Source organism: Trachemys scripta, chromosome 1 (assembly GCF_013100865.1).
Source record: "Trachemys scripta elegans isolate TJP31775 chromosome 1, CAS_Tse_1.0, whole genome shotgun sequence".
Taxonomy (NCBI): Eukaryota; Metazoa; Chordata; order Testudines; family Emydidae; genus Trachemys; species Trachemys scripta.
The window spans coordinates 5,066,974-5,094,298 of NC_048298.1; the positions used below are offsets into that span (position 1 = coordinate 5,066,974).

The 27,325-nt window shown below is 52.5% G+C and overlaps 2 protein-coding genes across 3 annotated transcripts in view; one reads left to right on the forward strand and one right to left on the reverse strand.

Annotated features, from left to right (window-relative positions):
• Positions 1–6,228: 6,228 nt before the first annotated feature.
• Positions 6,229–22,110, reverse strand: ZC3HC1 (zinc finger C3HC-type containing 1). Its single transcript, XM_034763880.1, has 10 exons — positions 21,934–22,110; positions 19,154–19,265; positions 18,757–18,907; positions 16,693–16,776; positions 16,075–16,202; positions 14,321–14,478; positions 12,512–12,755; positions 9,141–9,347; positions 8,085–8,294; positions 6,229–6,764 (listed from the first exon to the last, which is right to left on the reverse strand). Exons 1-10 carry the CDS (start codon positions 22,068–22,070, stop codon positions 6,696–6,698), a joined length of 1,500 nt encoding a protein of 499 aa, XP_034619771.1. The 5' UTR covers positions 22,071–22,110; the 3' UTR covers positions 6,229–6,695.
• Positions 22,111–24,441: 2,331 nt separating this feature from the next.
• Positions 24,442–27,325, forward strand: part of KLHDC10 (kelch domain containing 10) — a 30,642-nt gene continuing 27,758 nt past the window's right edge. For both annotated transcript variants that reach the window (XM_034763887.1, XM_034763892.1), the window contains exon 1: positions 24,442–24,611. In XM_034763887.1, the coding sequence (XP_034619778.1) occupies positions 24,452–24,611 (160 nt within the window). In that variant the 5' untranslated portion in view covers positions 24,442–24,451. The remainder of the gene's footprint in view (positions 24,612–27,325) is intronic.

Genomic DNA, 27,325 nt, shown 5'->3' on the forward strand with positions numbered 1-27,325 from the left:
CCCCCCCCCCCCCCGGGTGGGTGGCAGCACGCGGCCAGCCCCGTGCAGAGCCTGTCTTTGCTGCAGAGCTGGATTCAGTGGGTCCGAGCTGGACTCTAGGGGGAGGGGGTGGGGGGGCCAGTTCCTACAGACCAGTACCGCGTCGTAGCTCCTTTCATCCCAGGAGCTCCCTCGCTCAGCTGCCTATCACCCTGGTGGTGTCGCAGAGCGTTCAGAGGCATTAATTCAGTATCTCTGCCCACCCTGGGAGGTAGGCAACAAGCACGGGGATTTGAAGGGACTTGCCCAAGATCGTACAGTGAGTGAACGGCAGAACAAGAAACAGGAGTTGTGACTTCTCCGAGCTCTAACCACTAGACCCCACCTCGTCCTCAGAGCCAGAAAGAGAACCCAGGAGTCCTGACTGCTATGCCCACGCTCTAACCACCCGCCCCCATTCCCACTCCTGGAGGAATTGGTAAGAGTTTCTCCCTCCTAGTGCTAAAAAGAAGCCAGGCAGAAGGGACGTGGGACCAGGATTTCTACTGTTTGGCAGGCTGCTCTGGTCCTTCTTATACAGACTCTCCTCTCTGTCCCGCTCTAATAGCTAGACAACATATAGAGGTTTATGAGCCCACTGATGGCCCGGGATCTTTCGCACGGGCAGCAGCAGCTCATGCTGTTAGATCCAAAGGTCCTGGGTTCAAACGCCACACACGCTCCAAGCCCCGGGGTGTGGCTGCCCCGGCATCTGTGCTGGATCTACCGCCACAATCCGCACGAAGAAAACTTCCCTGTAGGTTTGCCAGTGGCTCACGCTCATCTGGCCCCCAGAACATGCTAATACCCAGCAGTCCAGTCCGGCACGGGGGCTCAGCTGCCACCGAGGCAGGTGGCTCCCAGTTACACATATCCCTGCACAGCCTGGAAAGGGGGGTTGCGTTGGGATTTGACTCCCCAGCCTGCACCTTCTCTTCCCCAAGGGCCCGTCCCCACGCCGCTGAGCCAAGGGGCGGCCAGCCGTGCACCAAAGAGAAAAGGAGCTGCGCTGTCACGTGACTCCATCTCAAGATCACCAGCCGTCTTCCAAGGAGGGCAGGTGCCGGGCAATGTTCCCCCACCCAGCTCTGCTAATTCACTTTACTCGTGCCCTGGGACCCTGTTAGGGGCTTTCCCTTCACCCCGTCCCCTGGTTCTTGTCACGCAGCCAGAAAGCAGAGGACCGGACGTCCGAAGTGCAGGCAACGCGATGTTTACTGGGGTTAGTTTTAAGCAAGCATATCCGGAACTCTGACACCGCAGGGCCTTGTTTCCCATGTCCCAGTTCCCCCCTTCTTAGCAGGCATAATTATCCCGGAAGTGCCCGCCCTTGGTCCCACCCCTGACAGTTTATGGTCATGCTCCGTTTTGGGGGCTTGTGAGTCTGCGAGCTTCGGCGCCATCTCTTTTGTATCCCATGGCAGGGGTAAGGAGTGAGGTGGTGTTTCGGGCAGGGACAGGCATTTCTTTGGCTTTGAGTGTTTCTTATGCCTCCCCCTGGCCCCTCCTAACTGGTTGCTTAACCTTGGCTTGAGAGAGGAGCCAGGCAGCCTTCCAGCGTACGCTCGTATATTACACTCCCACCATACCCAGGAACATTTTAGGTCTGTTTCTTATTTTTTTTCCTCATTATATTAACAAATCCATCTGGCTGGGCAGAAGCAACACACAGCGTCTTTGTTCACACATTAGTAAGGCTATAAGAGTATCAAAAATTAAAGCCAAAATTCTATCTCAGGCTAACAAACAGGCCTATATACTAACAAACCCCCCGCTGCTGTCCCAGCCTGGGGCTCCCTCCCTCGCTTTATCAATGCACCCACTCCTAGTGGCCTCCCTTAGATGCTGAATGGGAGACCAGATGGAGCTTCAGGGCCTCCATAGCAGAGGACTCCCATAAAAGACAGACTGATCAGAAAGCACTTTACAAAGGATGTCAAGCTCATTATCCCCATTTTACAGAAGGGGAAACTGAGGCACAGAGACTCATAGAATATCAGGGTTGGAAGGGACCTCAGGAGATCATCTAGTTCAACCCTCTGCTTAAAGCAGGACCAATCCCCAGACAGATTTTTGCCCCAGATCCATAAATAGCCCCCTTGAGAATTGAACCCACAACCCTGGGTTTAGCAGGCCAATGCTCAAACCACTGAGCTATCCCTCCCCCGTTGCCCAAGATCACCCAGCAGGGCAGTGACAGATCCAGGACTAGAACGCAGGTCTCCAACATTCCCCAGCAGCTCTCCAGCTCCTAGGCCACACTGCCTGCATGGGTCACCCTCTCCCTGGCCCAGGAGAGACCACCCATCCATGGAACCTCATGCATAGGCTTTGGGAGATCACCCACCAATGGCCCAGCCCCCAGAGGCGCCTGGCTAGGGCGTTACTCGAACCCTGCTCTAACTCGGATTCTTGTTGGGCAGGGCCTTGAAGGACAATGGACAACATGCAGCCCTGGCCGTGTGGCAATGAAAACGAAAGGGTGACAAGCAGCAGGGTCAATACATCACTGGAATGGGTATTTGCCGGCTCATTGTCCCTCCGGCCTGGGCTGCGCCTTTCCACGGCTTTCAGCACGTACACAAATAAAGAGCTCATGTTTATATAGGACCACGAGCGTGCTGGCACGTCACAGACAACTGGGCAAGCAGGGCACAGGATTGGGACCCAGCAGAGACCTGGGCTCTGTTTCCCGCATGGGCACAGATCTGCTGCGTGACCCTGGGGAAGACACTTCCCCCTCTCTGCGCCTGTCTCCACTCCCACCGTGTCTGTCCTCTGTTTAGCTGGGGAGCTCGTCAGAGCAGGGCTGTACAATACCCAGCACAAGGGGGCTCTGAGCTTGGGCCGGGCCTCTAGGTCCCTGCTCCAAGGAGCTTAGGGTCAGAAATCAACGGGACTACTCCAGGAGTAAGGCACGACTCAAGGGGAGCAAGAAGATCAGGCGTAGGCTCAAACAGTCTGAATAGACAATGTTGGGAGACGACGTCCCAGCATTTCACTCCCCTCAAGCCACCCCAGCTACAGGAAAGCCAGCGGGATTCTCTTCCTCCTTGCACATCAGCAGCTCACTCACTTGCTGCGGTCCCCTCAGGGAAAGCAACATTTGGGGTGCAGCAACTTGATTCCTGGGGATGATGTGAGAAGGAAAGAGCCCAGCTTGGCTCTCAGCTTCGGGGGGCGGGACGTGTTAGGGAAAGAATCTTTTGACTTGTCAAGTGAGTATTGGAGATAAACATGGACATGGACTCACCTCGGGGCAGAGCCACCCTTTAAAGAGGGGCTGGAGGCTCAGCAGACCGATCCGGGGGAGGATGCTCCAATCTAGCACCGGAGGCAGCGTGGAAGGACCCAGATGGTGACAGCAAGACCCAGCTACTTGTCTTCCAGCTCTAGGCCCTGCTCCTGCTGTTGGCTCTGCTAGCGAGCACCCCAGTGGGGCTCGGGTGGGATCCGGGCCATACCCATCGCACAATGGAAAGAAGCTGCGAGTGCTTTAACACTGAGGTTGAGCGGTTCACCCCCCTCCACAAAGGACACAGCAGAGGCACGGCTGGGGAGCGCAGCTTAGCCGGGAGTTCACGATTAACGATTAGTTACACATTATGGTCCTGCTCCCAGCTCCTTGGCTCAGAGGATCATGAGTGGAAGGAAGTGTCCCCTAAGGAGAAGCACCTGGGGAACAATTACATGCCAAGTGTTGGAGCAACAGCTCGTTGCGGACAGAGCCCGCGGCCTGTGAATTGGCTGGAGGTTTTTTCAATAAAACAGCTGGTTCGCTTGGTGGTTGTGGTTTTGGCAAAATCCCAAGCTGAGCTCCCTTCCCCCTGCTGATTTCTCACTGGAAGGCAGAGCCCTTGCGGCTGAGAGATCAGGCTTCGAAAGGTCACACACACACCCACTCACCGTCGAGTGAACCCGCTCAGCTTTCCAAGCCAGGAGGGTGCCGGGTGAGCCCAGCCCCAGGGAAGGGAGTTGAATTTTGTATCACCCAAGTGAAGCTAGAGCCTTAGACTCCAGCCAGGCGCGAGAGGAGATGCTGCCAAGTGCAAAGGCCGGAGGTCTAAAATTAACAAACCCAGCAGCGTGCGGAGTCTCCAGAGGGACAGTAGGTTAAAGTTCAACTCCCCTTTTCCGCTCAGCCCAAACTTCAGATCCCGTGTAAGTAACATCTGATGGCGTTTGTTAAACATTTTATTGTAACTTTACCCCAATAACAAGTTGTTGTTTTTTAAAGTAGGTGCCTTAAATGCAGAGGGAAAAACAATATTAGTTTGAATCTGTCTCATTGAGTGGTTGGATCAGGGAGTTGGGAATCAGGACTCCTGGGTTCTACGCCCAGTTCTGGGAAGGTTAAAGCAGAGGGTTGCTGGGGTCTGATTCTATTCGCAGCTCGTGGTCATGTTTTAGGTCCCTGGGGAAATCTTAACTTCGCTGGCTCAGTTTCCACAACTGTAAAATGGGGATAATATAATATGACCTACCTGATAGGGGCATTATGGGTTTTAATCCATGTTGGTAAAGAGGCTGGAGGTGGACATAGGAATATTAAACCTCAGCTTGTAGCTGAGAAAAAATGTAGGTGACAGAGTCCAATTTGGAAAGGAAGAGGAACCCCCGATAGAAACGAAAGGGAGCACAGCCTGGGTGGGGCGAGTCGGGGGGGGGATCCCCTGGAAGGGACGCGCATGCTGCAACAGCAACAGTAGATGGTGCTGACAGGCACCAATCCTGCACTGACTGCAAGGCCTCTGGCTGGAGTGGCCATGTGACACCTACCCCTGCGCTGCCAGCGAGCCGGCTGTTTGATCATGAATCAGCCGGAGCCAGGTCTGTCCATAACCACAACCCTTCTTGTGGAAGAAGTTTCCCGGCAGGGGGTTTTACTTGGCCAGCTACATTCAGAGGCTCGAACACAGGTAGTTTCCATCATGTATTTTGTGGGGCTTGGGAGCTCTTGTGCCACCATTTGGGCAGGGATAGCTCAGTGGTTTGAGCATTGGCCTGCTAAACCCAGGGTTGGCAGTTCAATCCTTGAGGGGGCCATTTAGGGATCTGGGGCAAAATCAGTACTTGGTCCTGCTAGTGAAGGCAGGGGGCTGGACTCGATAACCTTTCAGGGTCCCTTCCACTTCTAGGAGATGGGATATCTCCTTTGCACCTAAGCCATATTCTGATTGATCCCCAGCTGGTGGACTAAAGAGCAGACATGACAGCTGCAGGGGGCACATCTAGCCTTGGCCAAAAGGGGCTTGTCAATAGTCTATAAAAGCCTTTCAAGACAGTTGGACATGCCCAGATTCCCTAGAAGCAGGAGTTTGAATCCCAGCAGGGGTATCTTAGCTTAGTTTGTCATCCTCCAAGGCAGAGTTCCATGCAGGGCAGACATGAAATTTGCAGAGGTCCAACCTGTGCAGTGTGGCTATTAGAGAGCCTTGCAACTTCCTTCTCAAGAGGGTTTGCTCAGTGTCCTTGAACAGCCTCTGCCAGCATTGTGCATTGCACTGGCTCGCTGCCGTGCTCCACACCAGAGGTAGCTGCATTTTAGTGATGCCAGGGGGTATAACATGTGAAGCATCCTGGGATCTATGGGATGAGTGGCACCATCTGAATTCAGAATTACAACTACTTTCCAGAGAGAAAGGAGTAGGGGGAAGAAGAGACACTGGCGGGGGTAGATTTAGGGAACCAGTTCTGGCTACAGAACGGCCTCCTCTTTCTCTGCGTTGACCTGCTGGAGAGCCAAGCTCCTGCATGTGCAGATGCTTCTTCAAACTTCTTGGGTTGGCTAAACCGGGCTGGAAGTTCACGGTGCGATTCCTGGGTCACCGTGAGCATGGCAGAAGTGCAGTCAAGGCATCACGGGTTCTGTGGGGCCTTGTAGAAAATGACCCTGCAGCTGCGATTGGATCCTCCCCCTCCTCTAAGCTCCCTCGTGCCAGCCTGCGGACAAAGCCAGCCCGGCTCTAAGGTGCCAGAGCTTCTGGCGAGACACCCCGAGCCTGGCGGTGGAGCAGGAAAGGTACTTGGGGAACTCCACCCACTATGGGTCTGCTGGCAGGGAACTGGGGGAGGTGCTGTGCCCGTGTGTGGGGAGCAGGGACCACAGCAGAACAGATCTGTGTATGACTGCCCAGGCCTAAGGCTGCATGTCACTGATCAGCCCCACCCCCGCAGGAAGGAGCGCCAGACAGCTAAGAAAAAAAAAAAAAAAAACAACAGTGAAAGATTTTATTACTACCTGTCATCACATCCTCAAGCCAGCAGGGCCCTGGCTCATAGGCCCCTGTATGGTGTGCAGTGAGGGACAGGCCTCGGCCCGTCTGCTGCACTAATCTATGAAATGGACGTAGTTCCTTGGCAGAAAAGATCCTCCCCGCCTGGAGCCTGTTCTGGTTGGAGGTGGGGGAAAGGCAGAGCCGGCGGGGGGCTGCCCCAAGCCAGTGGCTCTGAGAGCTGCAGTGGGTACGGTTTACAGCCAGGGCAGAGTGTGGCCTTCACACCGTGCTTTGGGCACCCCCAAATTACCTGCATCCCCCAGGAAAGGGCTCCCGTTGCTCGCCGGGCCTGGAGGAGCGGCTCCAGGAGCTGCCTGGCAAGCAACTGCAAAGCAGCTCTCTAATCCAACCCAATGTCCCATGCAGCCCGCCTGGCAGGCGTTCCCTGGCCGGGGGTCTTCAGGAGGAGCACATGGCTTCCCACTGCCGGAAGATCCGGAACACCTTGCAGGATTTTACTGAGATGCTCTGCAACAAGAAGGAAACAAGGGGACAATCAGAGATTGAGTCACTCCAGCGGGGAGTCGCACCCCAATCATAGAATCTCAGGGTGGGAAGGGACCTCAGGAGGTCATCTAGTCCCACCCCCTGCTCAAAGCAGGACCAATTCCCAACTAAATCCCCAAATGGCCCCCTCAAGGACTGAACTCCCAACCCTGGGTTTAGCAGGCCAATGCTCAAACCACTGAGCTATTCTTCCCCCCGCAATGGCCCAGCTGGGGGGTTCCCTCTAAAGCCCCAGGAGAGAGGACAGGCAGCGAAAGTGCAGGACAGAAGCACTGGCACGTTCATCCCAGGGTCACGCTTGCTTTACAGACACTAGCCCTTATTACATAATCCCATTTTACTGAAGGGGAAACTGAGGCACGGAATGGGGGAGCGACAGAGTTAAAGCCAGAAATAGAACTGAGATCTCCTGATTCCCAGGCCTGGGCTCTAGCCTCCAGCCTACGCTTGTTCTAGCATCCTGATAAATTATCTGTCAAACTCTACCAGCTTCCAGAGGCTTGCCCAGACGGCAGCTGTACGTGGCACATCTGGGACAGACACCCAGCTATCCTGTCCGTGATACAAATCACTTGAATCTTCAACGACAAATGCTGAAACCCCCACCCCACCCCACCTCCCGAGTTAGAACAAAGGTCATTCTCCAACACAAGAGGTCTGGGGGAGTAAAACTGACAAACAACGCCTCTCTTTCGGGGTAGCTTGGGCCAGTTTTGGCTAAGATAGAGGTGGTGATGTCAAAATCAGGCTTATAATGGGAAGCTAGGTTCAACCTTCTCTATAGAGACTAGCATCTCTCCATAGCTATGCTGACAGTCCCTCTCTGACATGGTGTATTTATATACGCATGTATGCTGCATACGGGGTCACTATAAATATCTTCAGCACCTTCTACACTGTCCAGGCTCTGGTTTCACCTTCACTTTCCCCCTGGATAGACAGACTCACCAGACTCCATCTGTGGAAGTTACTAGCAGCTTCAGGCTCCAGGTAATTTTTCCCTTACAGAGCTGGGGCAGTTTGAGTCAGTGGGTTTGTGGAGCTGGAAAGCGGAGGACGCTCCAGCTGTTTCTGAATGGGCACGTAGACGACAGGCAGCATGCGTCAGTCAGGACTACTAGCGATCAAAACCCTTTCTGCCAGATCAGAACCAAGCTGTCCCAAATTTTGTACGTAGGATCTCAGCCCAAGGTAGAATTTTAATGCCAAGTTTGAAGCAAACTAGAGTAGGCCTTCGGGAGATCGGGGGGTTCAAAGACTGAGGTGGGTTTCAGCTCTCACCACAAGCTCTGCGTCAGCTGCTCTGTTTGATTTCCTGGCGGCCAGGAGAACATTCAGCACCACCCGCCAGCCAGGCTCCGCCTTCACAGATGTCAGCTCCGATTGGTCGCCGGTGTCCTCTGAGACGGCCTTCTCCTGCACTGGGTTTACCCAAGGGCACCAGTCGCGGTGTTGAGAGCTGGGATCGAAGAAGCTTCTGGTGGAAGTGTCCTGCAGGGAGAGGAGAGGAGAATGGGTCTAAACCAGGGAGGGGAGTGACGACTTGTTTTAAAGAGACGTTATTAACAATAATACAGTCAGACACTGATTTAAAATCACCCCCAACTCCAGCCTCCAAAGCCACGCTGGGGAGCCCTCTCCGGGGCAGCAGAGAACAGGACATGGGTGTCATTCATCTCCAGGGCTGTCTGGGGAAGGGCAGGTTCCATCCTGCAGCCCAGGACCGTCCCAGGGGAAAGTATCTGACAACTACCAGCGAAAGAAGCCAATTCAGTGGACCCTGCAGCAGCCCTCTCAAATCTCCCATTAGTGCCCCTGAGTTGCAGGGGCCGTCTTTAGAGCGAATCCGTGGACCCTCTGTTGAGGCTTAAAGGAGCAAATTCACCGCGATGATGGTGCTTTGATAAGGCGACACCTGTCCCACCACCAAGGACACGGCTCCATGACTCTGATTCGTTACACGAGGGCCACCAAGCACCTGCCAGAGGGAAGCGACTTCCCATCACAACCAGGCCCATCTGGATTCAAACCCACAACCCAGAGGTGTGAAAGGCCCCACATCCCATTACCTTCCTTCTGATCCCTCCTGGGCCTGCAAAAGGATCCGACTTTGCCAGATTTGAGAAGAGGCAAAAGGTGTAATTTCCCCAAACTGGATAGAAAGATAGAAACTAACCGGAGGGAGAGCGAGTGTGTGTGTGTGCGTGACAGAGCAACACATGGTTGAGGAAGCAAGTTGCAAAGACTTTGCTAGCAGCAGGGAAAACCTGACCTGGATTCTTGAGAGAGTGGCAAATTCTCTCGGTCGTTCTCCTTGGCGCGTGGCCAGGCACTCACCGAACTACTGGAAGAGCAGAGGCGCGCCCGCTTGGCTCTCCTGTGAGGGCTGGATGGCACCTCCACGCTGTCCCCCTGCCCCATGCTGCGGGTCACCGGGCGGCTCCTCGGCGACGGGCTTGATGCCTCCGGCTCGGCCCGGTCCATGGGGCTCGAGCCATCCCAGCTCCGCATACGGGCTGTCACGGGGGATGGGCTCTTCTCGTGCTACCAGTGGGTAGGAGAGGGAGGGGAAAGTTAGCTCCTGACGGACAGCACTAGCTAGCAGAGTTCCTATGGTCACCAGCACTTCCTCAGCTGCTGGAGGAAGGGACCTGCACTCGAAGCACAGCAGATCCTCATGCCTATTACTACTCACACCCCAGCTCGAAAGCCTGGGTAGGCGCTGTAGGGAGCAGATCCAGGGCGAGTGACTGGCACATCACTTACCTCTCTCCCCCAGTCCAACCGATCCATACGCAGCCAGTCCTACCCAAGCACAGCCTGACGAGACCCTACGCTTTTGGGGAGAGCTTTGTTCTGAGAGCACCTTCCCAGGGCTGGCCCCAGACAACCAGCCTGAAAATACCCATGTGGGCGGGACGAAAGACGGCACAGGCCACTGCCCATAACAAACACCGCTTGCTGCCCCGAGCCTTCCACCTGCCAGGCCCTGCTGAGGCTTCCGGACCTCTGGTGCCAGCACCATTGCAGGAGAGGTGGAAGTGCTGCATTGAGACTAGCTGTCATACTTCCTCCCCCACAGGAGGTGGCGCTGTGCCCGGGGTAAGGGTTTTAGCACTTTCTGCAGAGTCAACGCAGTGATGTGAATGACTGATCCTAGGAGGTGCAATTGTAAAAATGCATCAAAACCCAACCACCACCCAGCCAGGAAATGAGCGTTTAGATGGGTGCTACAGAACACCCTGGGATTCATTCAACGCTCATCCCCAGGTAACTGAACGCCACTAGCCTTCAGACTCCCTGAGCAAACGACAGTATTTCGCATGCCCACTCCTCAAAAAACCCGCTGGGGCTCTCGAACAAAGGGTGGGGCTCTCCCCACCCTCTAGGCATTGCCACAGTTACCTCGCCAATGGCCTGGATACAACTTCAGTGCTACTCCCAAAGTGGGCAGAGGGGTCGCTCAAGTCCAAGCAGCGTGAGAGATCCCCCCAGCACAGGGATTAAATGCCTGGATGCTGAAGCTAAACAGTCGGACTGGAGAGAAGGCACATTTTTGACAGAGAGGGTAATTAACCATTGGAATAACTTGTCATGGCGGAGTCTCCATCACTGACAATTTTACAATCGAGATGGGATGTTTTTCTCTGAGATCTGCTCTCGGAATTAGTTTAGGGACATTCTCTGGCCTGTGTTATACAGGAGGTCAGACCAGAGGATAACAATGGTCCCTTCTGGCCGGGGAATCGAAGGAAGAGTGAGACATAGACTTTGCCCCCGCGGGGCACTACACTGTTGCTCCACTAGACACTCCCAGAACTAGCCTGCTCGCTGAATTTTCAGGGGTAGCTCTGGGATGACGGACCGAGCGCACGTTGGGGGCATTTTCCCCCTGACTCACTGCAGGATCTTGACCGCCCCAGAAGTGTCTATAAATAAAAACAGCCAGAGGCCAACGTTTTCAAAAGCCGCATTGATGGAGGTGCCTGGATTTCGGAGACCCTGCGGGGGCGGATTCTCATTGGCGCTGAGCGCCTGCAGCTCCGAGTAAGTCACTGAGAGCTGCGGGTGCTCAGCACTTCGGCAAACCTGGCCTAAAATGCAGGCAATCGATGGCCACTTTGGAAAGTTTGGGCCGTAGAGAAAATTCCAGCCTGTGGGGCCCACAGTCAGGCACCAAACACCGGCACTGCGTCCCCTTTAAAAAGGGACAGAAGTAACCCCTTCCTCCTCTTCCCTAGTGGTCTCTCCCAGGGACCTGGCTTCAGAAATCTGCACGGGTGAGCGGGATCGGTGCTCGCAGCACACGATGCTCCCTGATTTATTATGAAATCTTTCAGTCTTGCTGTTTTTGCAGTTTCATCCCCTTGTTACTCTGCAGCAACAAAGCTGTGGCTGTGCTGTGAACCTGGCCTTGATAACGGCACCAAAGCTCCCTTTCATGCCACCCCACAGGAGAGGGATGAAAGGAGGGGCCTGCAGGGGGTCGCCCCATAAAAGCGGCGAGATTGGAAACTCGGCAGCACGACGGAGCCCGGGCTGGGGGAGAGCTGCCTTGAGAGCTTTCCGCTGGTGCTTGTGCACTCAATAACCAACTTAAAGCAACGCTTGGGAATCGGAACCAGGTTCCACTGGAAAGAATGCTCGTGTCTGCAAATCTGGATCAAACAAGGAGCCATCTTCACTGGGGGCAATGGCAAAAGGATGCTGCCAGCGACTGTGCCGTCAATCAGAAATCCACCACAAGTACCCGCCTGGGACCAGATCCTGATCCCAGTTACACTGGTGCAAATCTGGAGTAGCCGCAGAGCACGGTGCTGTAATATAGTCAACAGCCACTTCCCTACCTGCAGAGTCCAGGCCAGAATTTAGGGAGATCCCATGTAATCAGGCAGCACAGGCTACGTTTAGTTTCTGGAACTGGGAGCCAGAGAAAACCACTGGGTTTTGTCCACGCTCAGTGGCCTAAATAAAGAGTCCCCGGCATGTTCATCACAACCGAGCCCAGGCTCTTGTCTAGCACCCGGGCCAGGACAGTGGGCGTGTGGGGGATTTAACCGCTCAGCAAAATGCTTGATTCCCACAACCTCCCGCCATCCCCACCAGCTGGCACTTGGAGGCTGCTTTCCAGCAGGATTACGACAGCGCTAAGGTAAGTCCCTGCCTGGCCTTAAACTACCTGACCATGTTGCTTTAACATTCCCACGAGGGACGTTCTAATTTCAGATCTACGCAGGGAGCTCCACCCCAGCAAGTCAACGCGCTGGTGGAGGGCTGCCTAGAGCTCTCGGCAGTCAGGGATGTGGCTTCAGTTGGCCAAAGGAGAGGGGGGGTCTCTAGACCATGATAAGCCCACGCGTCTTTTCTGCTGCAGCACTCCTAACCCACCTGGCTCAGCGGCCGGGAGCAGGACCCAAACCCTGATCCCATGAGTGGCAACACAGGGGGCTGTCACTAGACCATCATGCTGGCCCAGACATTTCTCCTTCCCTAGGACGGACATCTAGCGCCATAGAAACAGCACGTCTGACGCTGGGATAGTAAATACACTGCCACGAAGGCCTTCCATACACATCACAATTACAGGCCTTTTCTCAAGGCCACAGGGCTTCCGTGCACACAGCTCTGCTAGGTGTCTCCATCTCTCTCCAAACCTCCCTCCCAAAGAAACTTGGAGGGACCTCTCCGAGCGAGGGGGCGAAGCGTACCTGCTCCGAGCCCGGAGGAAACGTCGTGTCCTGGCTTCTCGTGATCATCCTGTAGGGAGACGTGGGCACCAGTGGGGCTCGGTCCAAGCGTGCCTCTGTGGGCGTGGTGGGAGTGCTGCTGAATCCAAAGGAAGAGTCCAATTCGACCATGGAAGACTCAATCTGATGGAAACCCCACAGCCCCACCTTCCTCATGCAGCGGGAACACGTTATCACCGGGAGGTGCATGGACCCTGGCGAAGGGCTGTGTGTTGGAGGCAGGGTAGAGTGGGGTGAGGAGAGAAAGTCAGGAACAAATCTAGGCACTTCCTCAAAACTGATACTGATTATTAGAACAGACAGACGTATTTGATAGACTAAACATTTAGTTCAGTGTTCCCCAAACTTCTGAAAGCTGAGCTCCCACTTCCGGGAAACCAATCACACCCCCCTGCCATGCACTGTTAAAAGTCTACACATTTTAATCTATACACCAACCTGCACACACCCCTCAGTTAGCTCTTTGCATGGTCCTTCGTTACCTTTCTTTCATGCTTTGATAAGCAGTGAAATAATCAACAGTGTTGACGTTTATTTGAAATAGCATCATTGGCATCTAAGTTAATGGGGCAGTTGACAGCTCAGAGCTATTGTTTCAGGCTCTCTGCAAACTCAGGCAGATGTCTATCTCTGCATCAGTTACTTCACTTCATGGTTTTGGAGGTTTTCTTTGCAACCACAGCAGCTAGAGCAGGGGTGGGCAAACTTTTTAGCCCAAGGGCCACACTGGGGTTGCAAAACTGTATGGAGGGCCAGGTAGGGAAGGCTGTGCCTCCCCAAACAGCCTGGCCCCGCCCCCATCTGACCCCTCCCACTTCCCACCCCGACTGCTCCCCTCAGAACCCCCAACACATCCAACCCCCCCTGCTCCTTGTCCCCTGACCGCCCGCTCCTGGACCCATCCAACCCCCCTGCTCCCAGTCCCCTCACTGCCCTGACCCTTATCCACACCCCCGCACCCTGACAGGCCCCTAGACCCCACACCTATCCAACCCCCCCGTTCCCCATCCCCTGACCCCTAGCCACACCCCCGCACCCTGACAGGCCCCCCGAAACCCCACACCTATCCAACCCCCCCATTCCCCATCCCCTGACCCCTAGCCACACCCCCACCCCCTGACAGGCCCCCGAGACCCCACGCCTATCCACCCCCCCCATTCCCCATCCACATCCCCGCCGCCTGACAGGCCCCCCGTGACTCCCACATTTATCCAACCCCCCACCTGTTCCCTGACCACCCCCCAGAACCTCTGCCCCATCCAACCGCCCCCTGCTCCCTGTCCCCTGACTGTCCCCCGGGACCCTCCGCCCCTTATCCAGCCCCTCGGCCCCAGCCCCCTTACCATGCTGCTCAGAGCAGCATGTCTGGCAGCCGCGCCGCCCGGAGCCAGACACGCTGCCGCGCTGCTCGGCAGGAGTGCACAACCCTGACACCCGGAGCGCTGCCCGCGTGGCTGCCGGAGAGGAGGGACAGCAGGGGAAGGGCCGGTGGCTAGCCTTCCCAGCCAGGAGCTCAAGGGTCTGGCAGGACGTGGCCCGCGGGCCGTAGTTTGCCCACCTCTGAGCTAGAGGCTGACACTTTTTAAACACTGGAAGTTCAGGCCCTAGAGAGGCAATATTGGAGAGGACAGTCCTTTGTGCTCCAGCCCCCTCAGTTTCTGACAGGTTTCATAGTAAATTTTAGCGAAGTGCTACCTACATTTTGAAGCGTGTCTGATATTTACAAACAGCATTTTAGCTTTCACCGTCCGAGATTAGTCGCCTACTGACCTGTAAGCCCAGCCGCAGAGGGCCAGGATGCAGGCGGGGACATGTACTTGAAAGAGGTCAGAGCCCAATTTCATTGGTGTTTTCTCCCCTTCGGTTTTGCATTCGAGTTCCTCCTCGATCAGATGCAGGAGAAGGCTGATTTTATCTTCTGTCAAGGACTGCAAAGGACACACGACTCAGTCACGGTTTGGGAGGGTCAGGAGCCATGCTTGGGCTCCCTCAAACAGAGTTCCAATACAAGGGGCACACGTGGAGCAAAGACTATCTCTAGTTGTATGGCACCTAGGACAGCGGGGCTCTGATCTCAGCACTACTGTACTACAAATAAATGATTACAATGTTGCAATCAGGAAAGTGGCTATGGGAAAAAATGTCACCTTCTTACTCCTCAGATGGGTTCCCTGGGTGTTTTCAGAATCCGGGCTGCTGACGTTAGCGACTGTTTAAGGTTCTACTCCTCTTAGCTCTTCAGAACCAACACAGAGAGGGGGATGGATTCTATCCTGCCTCGTGCACGAGCAACAGAATCATGAACTAAGTTCTGATCGCCGGACTAACCTCCACCCCCAGAAGGCCACACAGGTGAAATGGAAAGTGGAATGTGGCCTGCAGAATCTTCGTTACTGGCGAGGATGCAGGAGCCAGAATGAACCCAGCTTGACTCTCAGATCCCAAAGGGCGGGGGCAGTGTGTGTGTATGTGTGTAAACTGAGCACATTGATGGGGAATCACTGAGACACAATGAGGAAGGAGCCCCAAGGTCCCATTGTCGGGGAGGCCCTTTTCAGAACAGAACATTAGGAAGGACACAGATGGGATACAGAAATGCGTTCAGTGCCCATTGCCTTGGCAACACCTATTGCCCACGCCCCTTATGGCTTTTAAACCTAAGCCAATATATATGCTATCCATGGAGGTAGCTAAGTCAACCATCTCCACTGTTAGTCCTTTCCAACCAACTGATGAACCCTTGGTTCCAGCAAATAAGTTCCACCCTGGTGTCATACTGAGAGACAACCAAACACCTGACTATAGCAATGGGCCTTGGTACATGGCTGATGGGGACTAGACCCAGTGCTCTGGGCAACCATTAGAAGATGAGAGTTTATAGGCTGAGACTTTCTGGTCGCTCTATCTTACAATCACCTTGCAGCTAACGAGACAAGGCTGGTGGCTACTTCCTGCTCAGGACACCTCACTGATTAATGTGAGTAACTGTTAATGAGGTGAGGGTCTGCTGGTAGGGCTGGCCTCCTTCCCTCTGCAGCTAAGGGCATGCTGTACAAAAAGGAGTCCACCGTCTCCTTCCCATGAAGCGTTTCCACATGAAGCAGTGGGAACCTGAGGCTGCTGACATCTTTATGCACATTTGCAACATTGGGACATGTAAACCCACTTTCGGGGGCTGCCTCCCCAAACTGTGCAATTACGGGACACAATTTTGAAAACCATCTTTAAAAAACCTTAGGAAATTCCACACCAAAACCTCTGTTAGGAGAACGTTGCGGTTGCAAAATTAAGCGCTCAAACATCAGCGAGCACCTCAGGTTACTCATGCAGACTATTAAAACTGTAGGACGATGCATGCACAAGGGGCAGAGCTAAGGTTACCCAGGCAACTGTCACTTTAGCCTTTCTTGGCTTCTGACGTCTCAACCTTACTGTCATTTTTATATGGTTTTAGATAGTGCCGGTTATGCCAGGCATCTTCATCTGACCCTTCCCACTTCTCCCAATGGTGAGCACAAACTCACCATATTTTTCAGATCCTCTGGTTTCAGGGAGGGCAGCTGAAGTTCTAGCTGACACAGGCTTTGAAAGCGATCCAGGAAGTCACTGACAAGGGCTATGGGCTCGCCAACCAGTAAAACAGCAAAGCGATCTATTAGGAAGCAAAAAGCAGGAGGCTTCAGTTTCGATGCAGATCCCTGCCCTCTCGTCATTTCACAGAGGGGGAGAGAGAGAGAACAGGAATCAGTGATGCCAAATTAAAAATAAGGGTCTTCCTGCCATTAAAAGGCCAAGCACAAAAAGGAGCATGAACCTACTATTTTGTTCTTTTTCAGGTCACCTTTAAGCCTGATCCATTGCTGAAACGTGGCTCAACTTCCTAGTGAAGTGAGGGCTGTAAAAAAGATAAATTCTCTAACCCTTTACACGTGCCCTAAGTCATGCAATCCCCTCCACATCCCGATTAGCGTTTTTAACAGTCATCTCTCTCCGTAAAAAGGGACTGTAACAACCTCGTAGGTAGGTGCTACTGAAGGCAATGCTATGAGAAGGCCAATACGAAAGGAGAGGGCAGTAAGACTAGAAAGGAAGAAAGAGCATATTCTTGGACTGTTGCCCAGGTTGGACTGAGTGACACCTACCTGGGCAGGGGCTGTCTGGCCAGAAACAGAACTTCTCATGGGCAGTACACAAAGCTTTCTTCAGCACCGCACACCTCTCCTTGTCTGAAAGGCAAACAGCACTGAAAGCTAGGTAGCTGCGGAATGATCTTCCACAGGAAGCGTGTGGGACATTTCAATCTAGTTGGACAAAGCTCAGGAGAAGACACCACACTGGCAGAGGGATGGCTGGAGGAGAGCTAACAGGGTGTCCATAGCGCTAATGTCTAAGGTGGTGTCATTTTGACTGATATTTGCATGGATGGCTGCATACAAATCTGCCCTGCAGAAACCCTGAAAAGTTACTGACTGCAGATGTTAACGTCTCATCTTAAACCACCTCCCGTTCCCTTCCCCGTGTCCTATAGCAGAACCCCATCCCGTTGGGGGCAGACTGCCTCATACTCTCTGCCCCACCAGCTCTTCTTCCCTGCAGATAACTCTATTGGGCCCCACACTCATTTCTCCCTGCCCTGTCTTACCTTCATCCTTGCTCTCTTTTCCCACACTGGTTCATGCTCTGAGGGAGCAGTCAGGAACCAGCAGCAGTGGGGAGCAGGGCAGGTTACGAGGGAAAGAAGGGGACATTCTCAGCCAGGCAAAACCTATTCCACCTCCCTGCAGCCACAAACCCTCCTACTCCTTGGCACATTGCTCCCAAGTGGTCACCATGAAACCGTTGGAGTTTGCCAATGTCCAGGTGATGGGGACTTGGCTAAGGATACATTTAATTCTCCTTTTTAGTTGATCAAACCCCTCCCCCTTTCCTGCCCACAGAACCAAATCATTTAGTAATAAAATGAAAAAATTCTACCCTGTGCTTTGATCGCCTCAAGTTACTTAGATTGTAAACTCTGTGGGGCAGGGATCACCTGTTTGTTCTGTGTTTGTACAGAGCCTAGCACCATTGGAGATGCTACAGTAATACAAAGAATATATGATTCTAAGCAGGTACTATTATCTATACACTAATTTGACCAGTAGCTACTTAAAGTAACTATTTAATTAACAAGGAGGGGTCAACAGTCTGAATGAAACTGAAAAAAAAAAAAAAATAAAATAAAGGGCCTAAAAGAGATGCATGATAAAACACAACCACAAGTTGCCTCAATCAGACATCATTAGTAATCCAAGTATTGGTACGTGTTATGCAAACAATGATATGCCCCCTAGTGGACATGCAAATAAGAAGATCAGTTACTTATTTAAAGCAAAGTGATATGAATGGATAAATTATTGTTATTTATCACACGCTGATGTATTCATCTCCATAGTAGACACAAAAAGGAGAGAGAATCACTGGCCAGAAGCGTTTGCTTGACCAAAAGAAGCAGAAAGCTCCAGTTTCAATTGTGGGTGTGGGTTAATATGGTCTCCAGGCAAAGGAATGTACAGGGAAGGAGAGCAAGTTAAAGGGCGGTGAAACCATCGTACTCCAAGGCTAAGGGAAAAACTTGAGATTGGTTGCTAGACTAGAAAAAACAACATAAAGTGAACATAACAGGTAGAGAGAGTTTAACTGCTAACAATTCCCCATAAATTCTTTGTTACAAGGGAAATGCCAGACTGGCTCAGAGCAGAGGCCCATTATTATTTGTATGGCCATAGCATCTAGGAGCCCGACGCAAGGACCAGGATACCTTTGTGCTAGGCGCTGTCCAAGCACAGAACAAAAAGATCGTCCCTGCAGTGGTCAGTTACCAGCTGCTTCAGGAGATGGTGCAAGAAACCCTGCAGTGGAATAACCTGCCCCCCGGGAAATCTCTTCCCAGCCCCTGGTAGAAGAGCTCAGTTGATGCCCTCAAGCAGGAGGGTTTATGACCTTTAAAACCCAAGGATGTTTTTAAACTTGGGTGCATGAACTTAAACATGCTAAACAAGCGGCTCCATTTTCAGAGAGGCCCCAGCTTCCAGAGAAAATACCAAATGTAAATGCCCAAGTATGAATTTAGGTGCCTGCTCTAGGCCCTTTGCTGTGAAATCTGTAGTTTTATTCCCAGATTAGGAACAAAGCGATCAGCCGTATGGAGAGACTGTTGTACGTACACTTGTTGAAGTCAAATGCCAGCTGCAAACTTGCACAGAGGAAGGCCTGGCAGCTGGAGCACTTCAGCATGTCACTCTCTATATTGGTCCATCCATATTTGGCACATATCAGTGGGGACAGCTCATGAGGTTTGCCTGCCCACTTCAAAGAGTGCTCATGTTAAGGACAACAATACAGAGACATCACAACTGTATTCAGCTAAATACTTGGGCCAACCAAACAATTCCCCTGGGTCTTTATTGAAGGACACCGTTTCCACCTTTTAAGAAACGGAGTGGCTGGGTGAAGAGACACGCATGGGGACTGACTGCCAGGAGAAATTCTGGGTTGGTTTTTGGTGGGAGCGTAGGGGTAGGTCAGTTTTTGATACAGAAAGCTCAGCACCAAAAAGGATATAGTAAACGTTTCTACTCTGCTGAAGAAGGCTTCTTTACTAGTTGTCTCAAAAGGAAGAGCATCTGTTTGCGAAGAGCCATTAGTTGATTCTGACAAGGCAGATGTGTCCTTTCTAAAATAAAGCAACAGGTCAGCAAGCAAAGTCCCTTTGCCCTCTGTGTAAAGATTTCATTAACGTTCTAGAAAAATGCATATTACAGCAATGAGTCCACAACACCTCTACCAATCTCACCCTTCAAGCTTAACCTCCAAACAAATTTCTTCCATAAGCCCTACAAACCCCAGATTCTAAGAAGTGTTAACGAAACAAAGGCCAATTAAGAGAAAATGGAACAAAGATGTACACTAAACATCAGCACTCAATCTCCTGACACTGATCAGTAATAGCTGGTGATATGCATTTGCCATGAGGGTTCTCCCACCTCTTTCCCAAATCTGGTGAAGTAATATGGAAAACGGATACGAAATCTGAGAACTTTGCAATGGAGCAGCATGATTCAGTGCCTTAAATTGCAGCAAGGGAGGTTTAGGTTGGACATTAGGAAAAACTTTCTAACTATCAGGATAGTTAAGCACTGGCACAAATTGCCTAAGGAGATTGGGGTATCTCCATCATTGGAATTTTTAAGAACAGGTTAGACAAATATCCGTCAGGAATGGTCTAGCTCAGTGGTTCTCAAACTTTTGTACTGGTGACCCCTTTCACATAGCAAGATTCTGAGTGTAACCCCCCACTTATCAATTAAAAACACTTGTTAATATATTTAACACTATTATAAACGCTGGAGGAAAAGTGGGGTTTGGGGGGAGGCTGACAGCTCACAACCCCCCATGTAATAACCTCATGAGCCCCTGAGGGGTCCCAATCCCCAGTTTGAGAACCCCTGGTCTATCTACTACATAGTCTTGGCTTGAGTGCAGGGGACTGGACTAGGTAATCTCTCAACCTCAACCCTTCCAGTCCCACAGTTCTATGATTCTATGACAGGGCACAAGACTGTGAGCAAGACGACATTGTTCTCTTCCCATCTCAAAGCTACATTAGCTTCTGGGGTGAAAAAAAGACTGTGAGGCACTGTTAAACAAAAAGTGTGAATTTCTTATTTACTATTTCCTTATGGTAGCACCCAGAGGCCTCCCTGTGCTGCTTTTGACACCACCAATAACGCCCTTCTTAAAACCTTGTGCTCTGTTGGCTTCTATAACTCTGTCCCTCCCTGGTTCTCCTCCTATTTCTCTATTTTTTCCTTTCGACATCTCTTTTGGTAGGTCTTCCTCCTCCCCTCTCCATGTGAGAGTCCCCCCTTGTCTTGTCCTCTTCTCCCTCTAGATCTTCTTGCTAGATGGTTTCAACCACCGACTTTTCACTGATGAATTACAAACCTTTTTCTTCGTTTGTGAGCCTCCATCCAATTCCACATCAGAGCCTGGTACATAGACTTCACCTCCTTGATACGTTCCTGTCAATTTTAAATTAACTTTTGGCCAAACCTGGACTTTTAATATCCTCTCTGAAACCTTCCCCACTCCACCCATTCTTGGTCACCTTTAAAAAATACCACAAACCTCCATGTCACCCCAGCCAAAAAACTTGGGGGTCATCTTCAGCTCCTACACTTCCTCACCACTCATAACCGGGGCTGTGCTTAAGTCTAGCCACACAGGGAGTCAATTTTGATTCACAATGAGAAAAGAAATCCACTTGAGAGTCAGCTGCTGTAAACACAAAGGCTTGTGCAAACTGGAGCCAGTTCACACTGGTTCGCAAGAACTGGTTGTTAAATTTAGAAGTCGGTGTAGAACTGGTTGTTAAAGGGGCCGGTGGGTGAAACCGTCCCAGCTGGGGAGGCTCCCCCGCTTCCCCCCCCCCTGCAGAACCCCAGTGCCCTGCGCCACTGGCGCCAGCACTCTGGGCAGCTCTGCAGCTCCTGCCACTTTGAACAGCATAGTAAGGGAGCCAGGGTTGGGAGGAGGGGTTGGATAAGGGGCAGGGAGCGGCTGGAGGGGGCAGAGGTTCTGGGGGGGGGCGGGCAAGGGATGGGGAACAGGGGGGTTGGGTAGGTGTGGGAGTTCCAGGGGTCTGTCGGGGTGGGGGTGGATGGGGTCGGGGCAGTCAGGGGACAGGGAGCAGAGCAAGTTGGGTAGGGGGTGGATCGGATGGGGGGGGGGGGGAAGACAGGCACGTGGGGCTTGTACTCACTGCGCGGTTCCCTACCAGGTGTTCAGCGGCATTTCGGCGATGTGGGGGAAGGGATCTTCACTCGCTCCGGGTAAAGGACCTGCCGCCGAAATGCCGCTGAAAACCCGGAGTGAGTGAAGGCCCCCCTCGCCGCAGTGCTGCCGAGGACCCGGTAGGGAACCGGTTCTTAGGATTTTGGGAGCGCATCACCGACTGGACCCAACCACGGGGCTGTGCTGACAACGTGGCAGCTACAATAGGGCCCATCGCAAGGCAAACACCGGCCTCCTCCGAGATGCCGGGGCCGAACGGGCAGCGCCTGCCTCTGGCCAGGCAAACAATGCTCCGAAAGCCTCGGCCAGGTCCATCGCCCTCCCCCCGACCGCGAGCGACTGGACCGCCCGGGGCCCTCACTCCAGCCCGGCTTGAGAGGGACACTCGCCTGTCTGGGCCCATGTGGCCGCAACGGTGCCCACGCTGGGGGCCTGTCGGACCCTGTGTGGGGCTGAACCCCCCCCCCCCCCCCCCCCTGGGCCCAACGCCGGGGCCAAGGGGGGGGGGGTAACCAGGGAGATGACCCTCCCCCCCGATCCCCGCTCACCCCTCCAGGCCGGGCTCCTCCGGGGCGATGCCCCCGTCTATCAGCTCCCGGATCTTCTGCGGGGTGACGGCTGGGGACTTCGCTTTACCCCCGGGCCCCTCCTCGCTCTCCGGGGCAGCAGCGCTGGGCGCCGCCATCTTGGTCCCGTCTGTGTAACCTTCCCCCCGCGGAGGCGGGAAACACGGAGCCGGGGAACTACCGTTCCGGCCCCCACGGAGGGCGCTCCAGGGCCCTCTCATCTCCACCCCCACCCCCGCATTAAGGGGAGTAGCCGCCCAGGGGGGCACTGAGCCAGATCCTCCCTCCTCCCTTGTCATGGGGGAAGCCTCCAAATCCATCCCTAGTACAGGGAGCCTCCCTGACAAGGAGACAGGGCTTGGGGGGAGCATAAGGGGAGTAAAGAGGAGGGTCGTCTACACTGCACCAGCGCTACAGCGGGGAGCGAGGGTTACATCTACACTGCACCTGTGTTACAGCCGGGAGCGAGGGTTACTGAGGGTGCGTCTCCACTGCCAGCGCTACAGCGGGGAGCGAGAGTTACTGAGGGTGCGTCTCCACTGCCGGCGCTACAGCGGGGAGCGAGGGTTACTGAGGGTGCGTCTCCACTGCCGGCGCTACAGCGGGGAGCGAGGGTTACTGAGGGTGCGTCTCCCTTGCCGGCGCTACAGCGGGGAGCGAGGGTTACCGGCACTACAGTGTCACAGCTGCACTGCTGTAGCGCTGTAGTGTAGACACTATGGCGATGGAAAAGGAGTTTTTCCATTGCTGTAATATATCCATCCCTGAGAGGTGGTAGTTAGATCAATGGAAGAATTCTTCCATTAACCTAGTTGCATATACAATTGTTTTAGGTCAACCTAACTATGCTGCACAGGGCGTGAGATGCTTCACAGCCCTGAGCAATGTAGCTAGGTCGACTTAAGTTTCAGGTGTAGACCAGGCCTTAGAATCTCCTGTGCCTACAGGCACAGGAGGCAACCCATTTCTCCCACTGCTGTCTGTCCGGAGCAAGATGTCTGACTCCATCATAAATTTTTTCCATGACAGCAGCATCCTTCTTGATAGGTCATCCCGTGTCCACCATGCCTTCTCTTCCCTCCAGATGGGATCCAATCGAAGATGTACTTGGAGCTTTTGCCCCAGGGTAATCTGAAGACAGGCCCAAACCACTGTAGCCATCTCTGTCTAATTACTGATTCCACAGTCTACCGACTTGCTCTGCACAACACTTCCACATTAATTACACAATCTCTCTAATGAATTCCCAACATTCTAGACCCACAAAAGCATTTTGGTTCCTAAGTTCCATTGAAATAAGTCCATAGCTCTTCTTCAGGTCTGGGTTAGTCCAATAAAAGATGTTACCTCACCTACCTTGTCTCTCTCATTGAAATCAATGGTACTAAGGAGCCTAAATACCTTTGTTGATTTGAGCCTTAAGCCCCTACAATCTCCTGCTTCCTGGCCCTCCCCTTTTGTGGGAAGATCGCTCCCCTGACTTGTGATTAAGGGAGAAATCCCTGGATCCTCTCGACCCCAGTATTACTGATCCCAGGTGTTCAAAAATCATGACTCAGGCCTCAAAAACTCATGAGTTTTAAAAATGATAATACATGTTGGAGTCTTTTTATTTGCCTTCTGGTTTCTGAGCTTTTAGGCATCACATTTTCAAACTTTTCTCTGCCATCACAAATGCTAAAAACTTAACATTTTAAAAAGAGTCTCGCATATTTGCATGTCTCCAGGAGCTGGGTGTTTAAGACAAACAGCAAATATGGCATTTGGGGTGTAGGCTGACAGCTCATGACCCTCCCTGTAATAACCTCGTGATCCCCTGAGGGGTCCTGACCCCCTGTTTGAGAACCTCTGTTCTATATGAATAATAACCACCAGTGGTATTATTCATATAGAATATGAATATGCATCCGACGAAGTGGGCATTCACCCACGAAAGCTTATGCTCCAATACATCTGTTAGTCTTAAAGGTGCCACAGGACTCTCTGTTGCTTTTCACCAGTGGTATGGTGGCTTCCCTCTGCTCAACTACTGCCACAAGGCAGGAGGGGACCCCATGAATGCTGCCCTAGCAGAGGTTGGTTTGGGACATGCCCCCTGCCTTACCACCCTAGCTCTCCTAGATAGATACCAGCCTCACAGCTGAACAGAAGGTTCTATGGTTGTTGAGAGTTCAGGACTCGGCTGCTGATTGCTCCTGCCTGATCCCGTACTGGCGCCTGGAGGACCAGAAAAAGTCGAGCGGGGCGGTTCGAGGACCTCGGGTATCCATTGCTCACGTCTGTCTCTGCCCCTCTCTTTGGTGACGTCCCCCTCTTTCTCTCCACCGGCCAAGAAGTCGGTCTCCTATTGGCTCTGACTATTGAAGGCCGCTGCTGATTGGCCTCTCCGTGGGAGCAAGCGAGCGAAGCCCTTCCATACTCCCCCGGCGGCGGCGGAGGCGGAGGGAGCGGGCCGGGGGCGGAGCCGGAGCTGTGGGGGGGGAGCGGAGTCGGTCGGGCCATGTCGGCGGCGGAGGGCGGCTGGGACGGGAACCGGCGGCGGGGGGGCGCCGGAGGCAGCGGCTCGGGCGGAGGGTGCAGCGGGGACGGGCCCGGGGCGGCGCCGGCCGGGGGGCTCCTCAACCGCTTCGTCCAGCTGCCGGGCAGGCCCCACCTGGCAGGTGAGTCCGCTCCGGCCTCCGCCACAGCGCCTGGGGCCGCTCCGCGCCCGGGGGTAGCGTCATCCCCCCTCCCCCCCCGAGCAGCTCCGAAAGGGGGGGACCCCTAAGCGGGGGGGCGACCCCATCTGGGGGTCCCTGATAATGGGGGGGGGCGCCCCACTGCCCCGGGACTGCCCCGCCCGGGGGGTGTCTCTACTGCCCAGAAAACGGGGTCACGCTGGGGCGCGATCGGCTTGAAAGGGGCTGGGTCTGACCGTGCTGCCCTCATGGGTCCCTCCGTCCTACAGCGGACCCAGGCCTCCCATCCTCTCCCCTGGGCGCTGTTGGGGTCCCGGTTTCACAGCCGGGTCCCGGGAAGTACTGAGAGGTCCAGTCACTTGCCCAGGGTCTCTCACAGAGACGGAGTCCAGCCCTTTAATTGCACGAGCTGTGAACAGTGTGGGTCTGATCTCGAAGGTGCTTCGCTGCTGTAGTGATGGCCCAAGGGAAGTACCTGGTTAGGAAACCAGACCCTGAATCTGCCCAGCTGGAAGTAGAATCTATAAGCCCTGACTTTAAGACTGCTCTGTCTTTGGCTACAAGATCATTCTTCCCTTGTATTTGTTGTTCATGTAATTGACACTGATTTTGATGATCTCTTTCTGATGCCAGCAACATACAGTAGTAACACTGCGACAGGGTTGTGTGATCTGCAAATTTACGTGTAAAGGATGTTGCATCTACCAAAGGATGAGTAAAGCTGCTGCTAATACCTTCGCACATGCTACCATCTAAAAGGCCAGCTCTTGTTTTTCATAAATATTTTATTAAACTTCAAAATCAGCTGTACCAAGTTTGTCTTATAAGAAAATCACATAAATTTGGTTCCCTTTAGGAAAAGGAAGAGATAATATACTTGTTTGTTTCAGTTGAAACCAATTTTGCCTAATAATATGAAGCCACTAACTTCCATTGATTTCAGTATCAGGGGGTAACCGTGTTCGTCTGTATCCACAAAAACAACCAGGAGTCTGGTGGCACTTTAAAGACTAACAGATTTATTTGGGCCTAAGATTTCATGGGTAAAAAACCCCAAAAGCTTATGCCCAAATAAATCTGTTAGTCTTTAAGGTGCCACTGGACTCCTTGTTGTTTTTATTGATTTCACTTAGATGCGTTGGGGACCCTTGGGATACGGTTTGGGGGACAGTTGTGATAACCTACTCAGTGTGATACCTATCAAATGTTTCCATTCACAGATCTCAAATGTTGGCGGGAATGTAACTATTTGCTTTGAGTTATTTGTCCATCCACCCAATTTGCATCTTCTCTCTCTACCATGACATCATCGGCCCTGCTTTAACTGCCCTGGATTTCCATTAAGTATGGTGTGATCCTTTTTTGTGCAGAGATCATTGACATGAATTTATGCCAAAGAGCTCTTAGCACACTGTGGAAGGTGGCACATTTGCTAAGGCTTTGCAAACCTTTCTTCACCTTCAGTAAGCCCGGTGTTCTGTATTATTTCACAAAAAGAACAGGAGTACTTGTGGCACCTTAGAGACTAACACATTTATTAGAGCATAAGCTTTCATGGGCTACAGCCCACTTCTTCGGATGCATATAGAATGGAACATATATTGAGGAGATATATATACACACATACAGAGAACATGAACAGGTGGGAGTTGTCTTACCAACTCTGAGAGGCCAATTAAGTGAAAAAAAACTTTTGAAGTGATAATCAAGCTAGCCCAGTACAGACAGTTTGATAAGAAGTGTGAGAGTACTTACAAGGGGAGATAGATACTCCTGTTCTTTTTGCGGATACAGACTAACACGGCTGCTACTCTGAAACCTGTCTTATTTCATACAGTGTGTGTGGTGGGTGTTTTCTTTGCTGGGGGCGGGAGCTACATTTCAGAAGTCAAATTAACATAACAAAAGTGAAAGTGCCCTGGGCTATTTTCTATTCCTGGCTCTGCTGTTGACTCACTGTGACCTGTGGAAAGTCTTAACCTTTATGCCAGTGTCTGCACCTATAAAATGGGGATGCGTTTCTCTGTTGAGATCCTTTCAGGAAAAGACTGGGGGGAGGAAGATGAAAATTGTACTTCTAAAAGTAACTTGTTCAACAAGGGAAAAACTCTTTGAAGTAATAAAGTAAAAACTCTTTAAAACATATTGTAAAAGGATTAGAAAAAGAGTCCTACTGTCTACAGAATCTGTGCGCACTCCGGCGGATCAAAGCAAGTTCGATATAACCCGGTTTCACCTATAACGCGGTAAGATTTTTTGGCTCCCGAGGACAGCGTTCTATCGGGGTAGAGGTGTATGTCAGAGAAGCAAAAAGGATTCATTTTTCAAGTCAGCTTTAACTATTAATTCTTAATAATTATATCTTACCGCGTTATAGGTGAAACCGTGTTATATCGGACTTGCTTTGATCCGCCGGAATGCGCAGCACTGCCCCCTCTCCCCCCTGGAGCACTGCTTTACCGCATTATATCCGAATTCGTGTTATATCGGGTTGCGTTATATCAGGGTAGAGGTGTATAAAGAAGGCCTGAGGTCTTAAAAGGAGGGGGGGGGTGAGGGTTTGTATGTATGTGGGTTTTTTTTTCTTGGAGGATTTCTTGGCTGCAGATGGGGAGTATGAGTTCTTGCATCTTAATTGAATGTTTGGCACGTGGAGAAAAATTGTCTGTGTTAAAGATTCAAGTTTTCACTAGGCA

Excerpts from the sequence above, each read along its gene's own strand:
- ZC3HC1 (XM_034763880.1), bottom strand. The coding sequence starts at position 22,070 with ATGGCGGCGCCCAGCGCTGCTGCCCCGGAGAGCGAGGAGGGGCCCGGG. Across the intron at positions 19,266-21,933 it reads GAGGAGCCCGGCCTGGAGGG|AAAGGACACATCTGCCTTGT; the intron begins GTGAGCGGGGAT and ends GCTTTATTTTAG. Across the intron at positions 8,295-9,140 it reads TCTGCTCTTCCAGTAGTTCG|GACACTTCCACCAGAAGCTT; the intron begins GTGAGTGCCTGG and ends CTCTCCCTGCAG.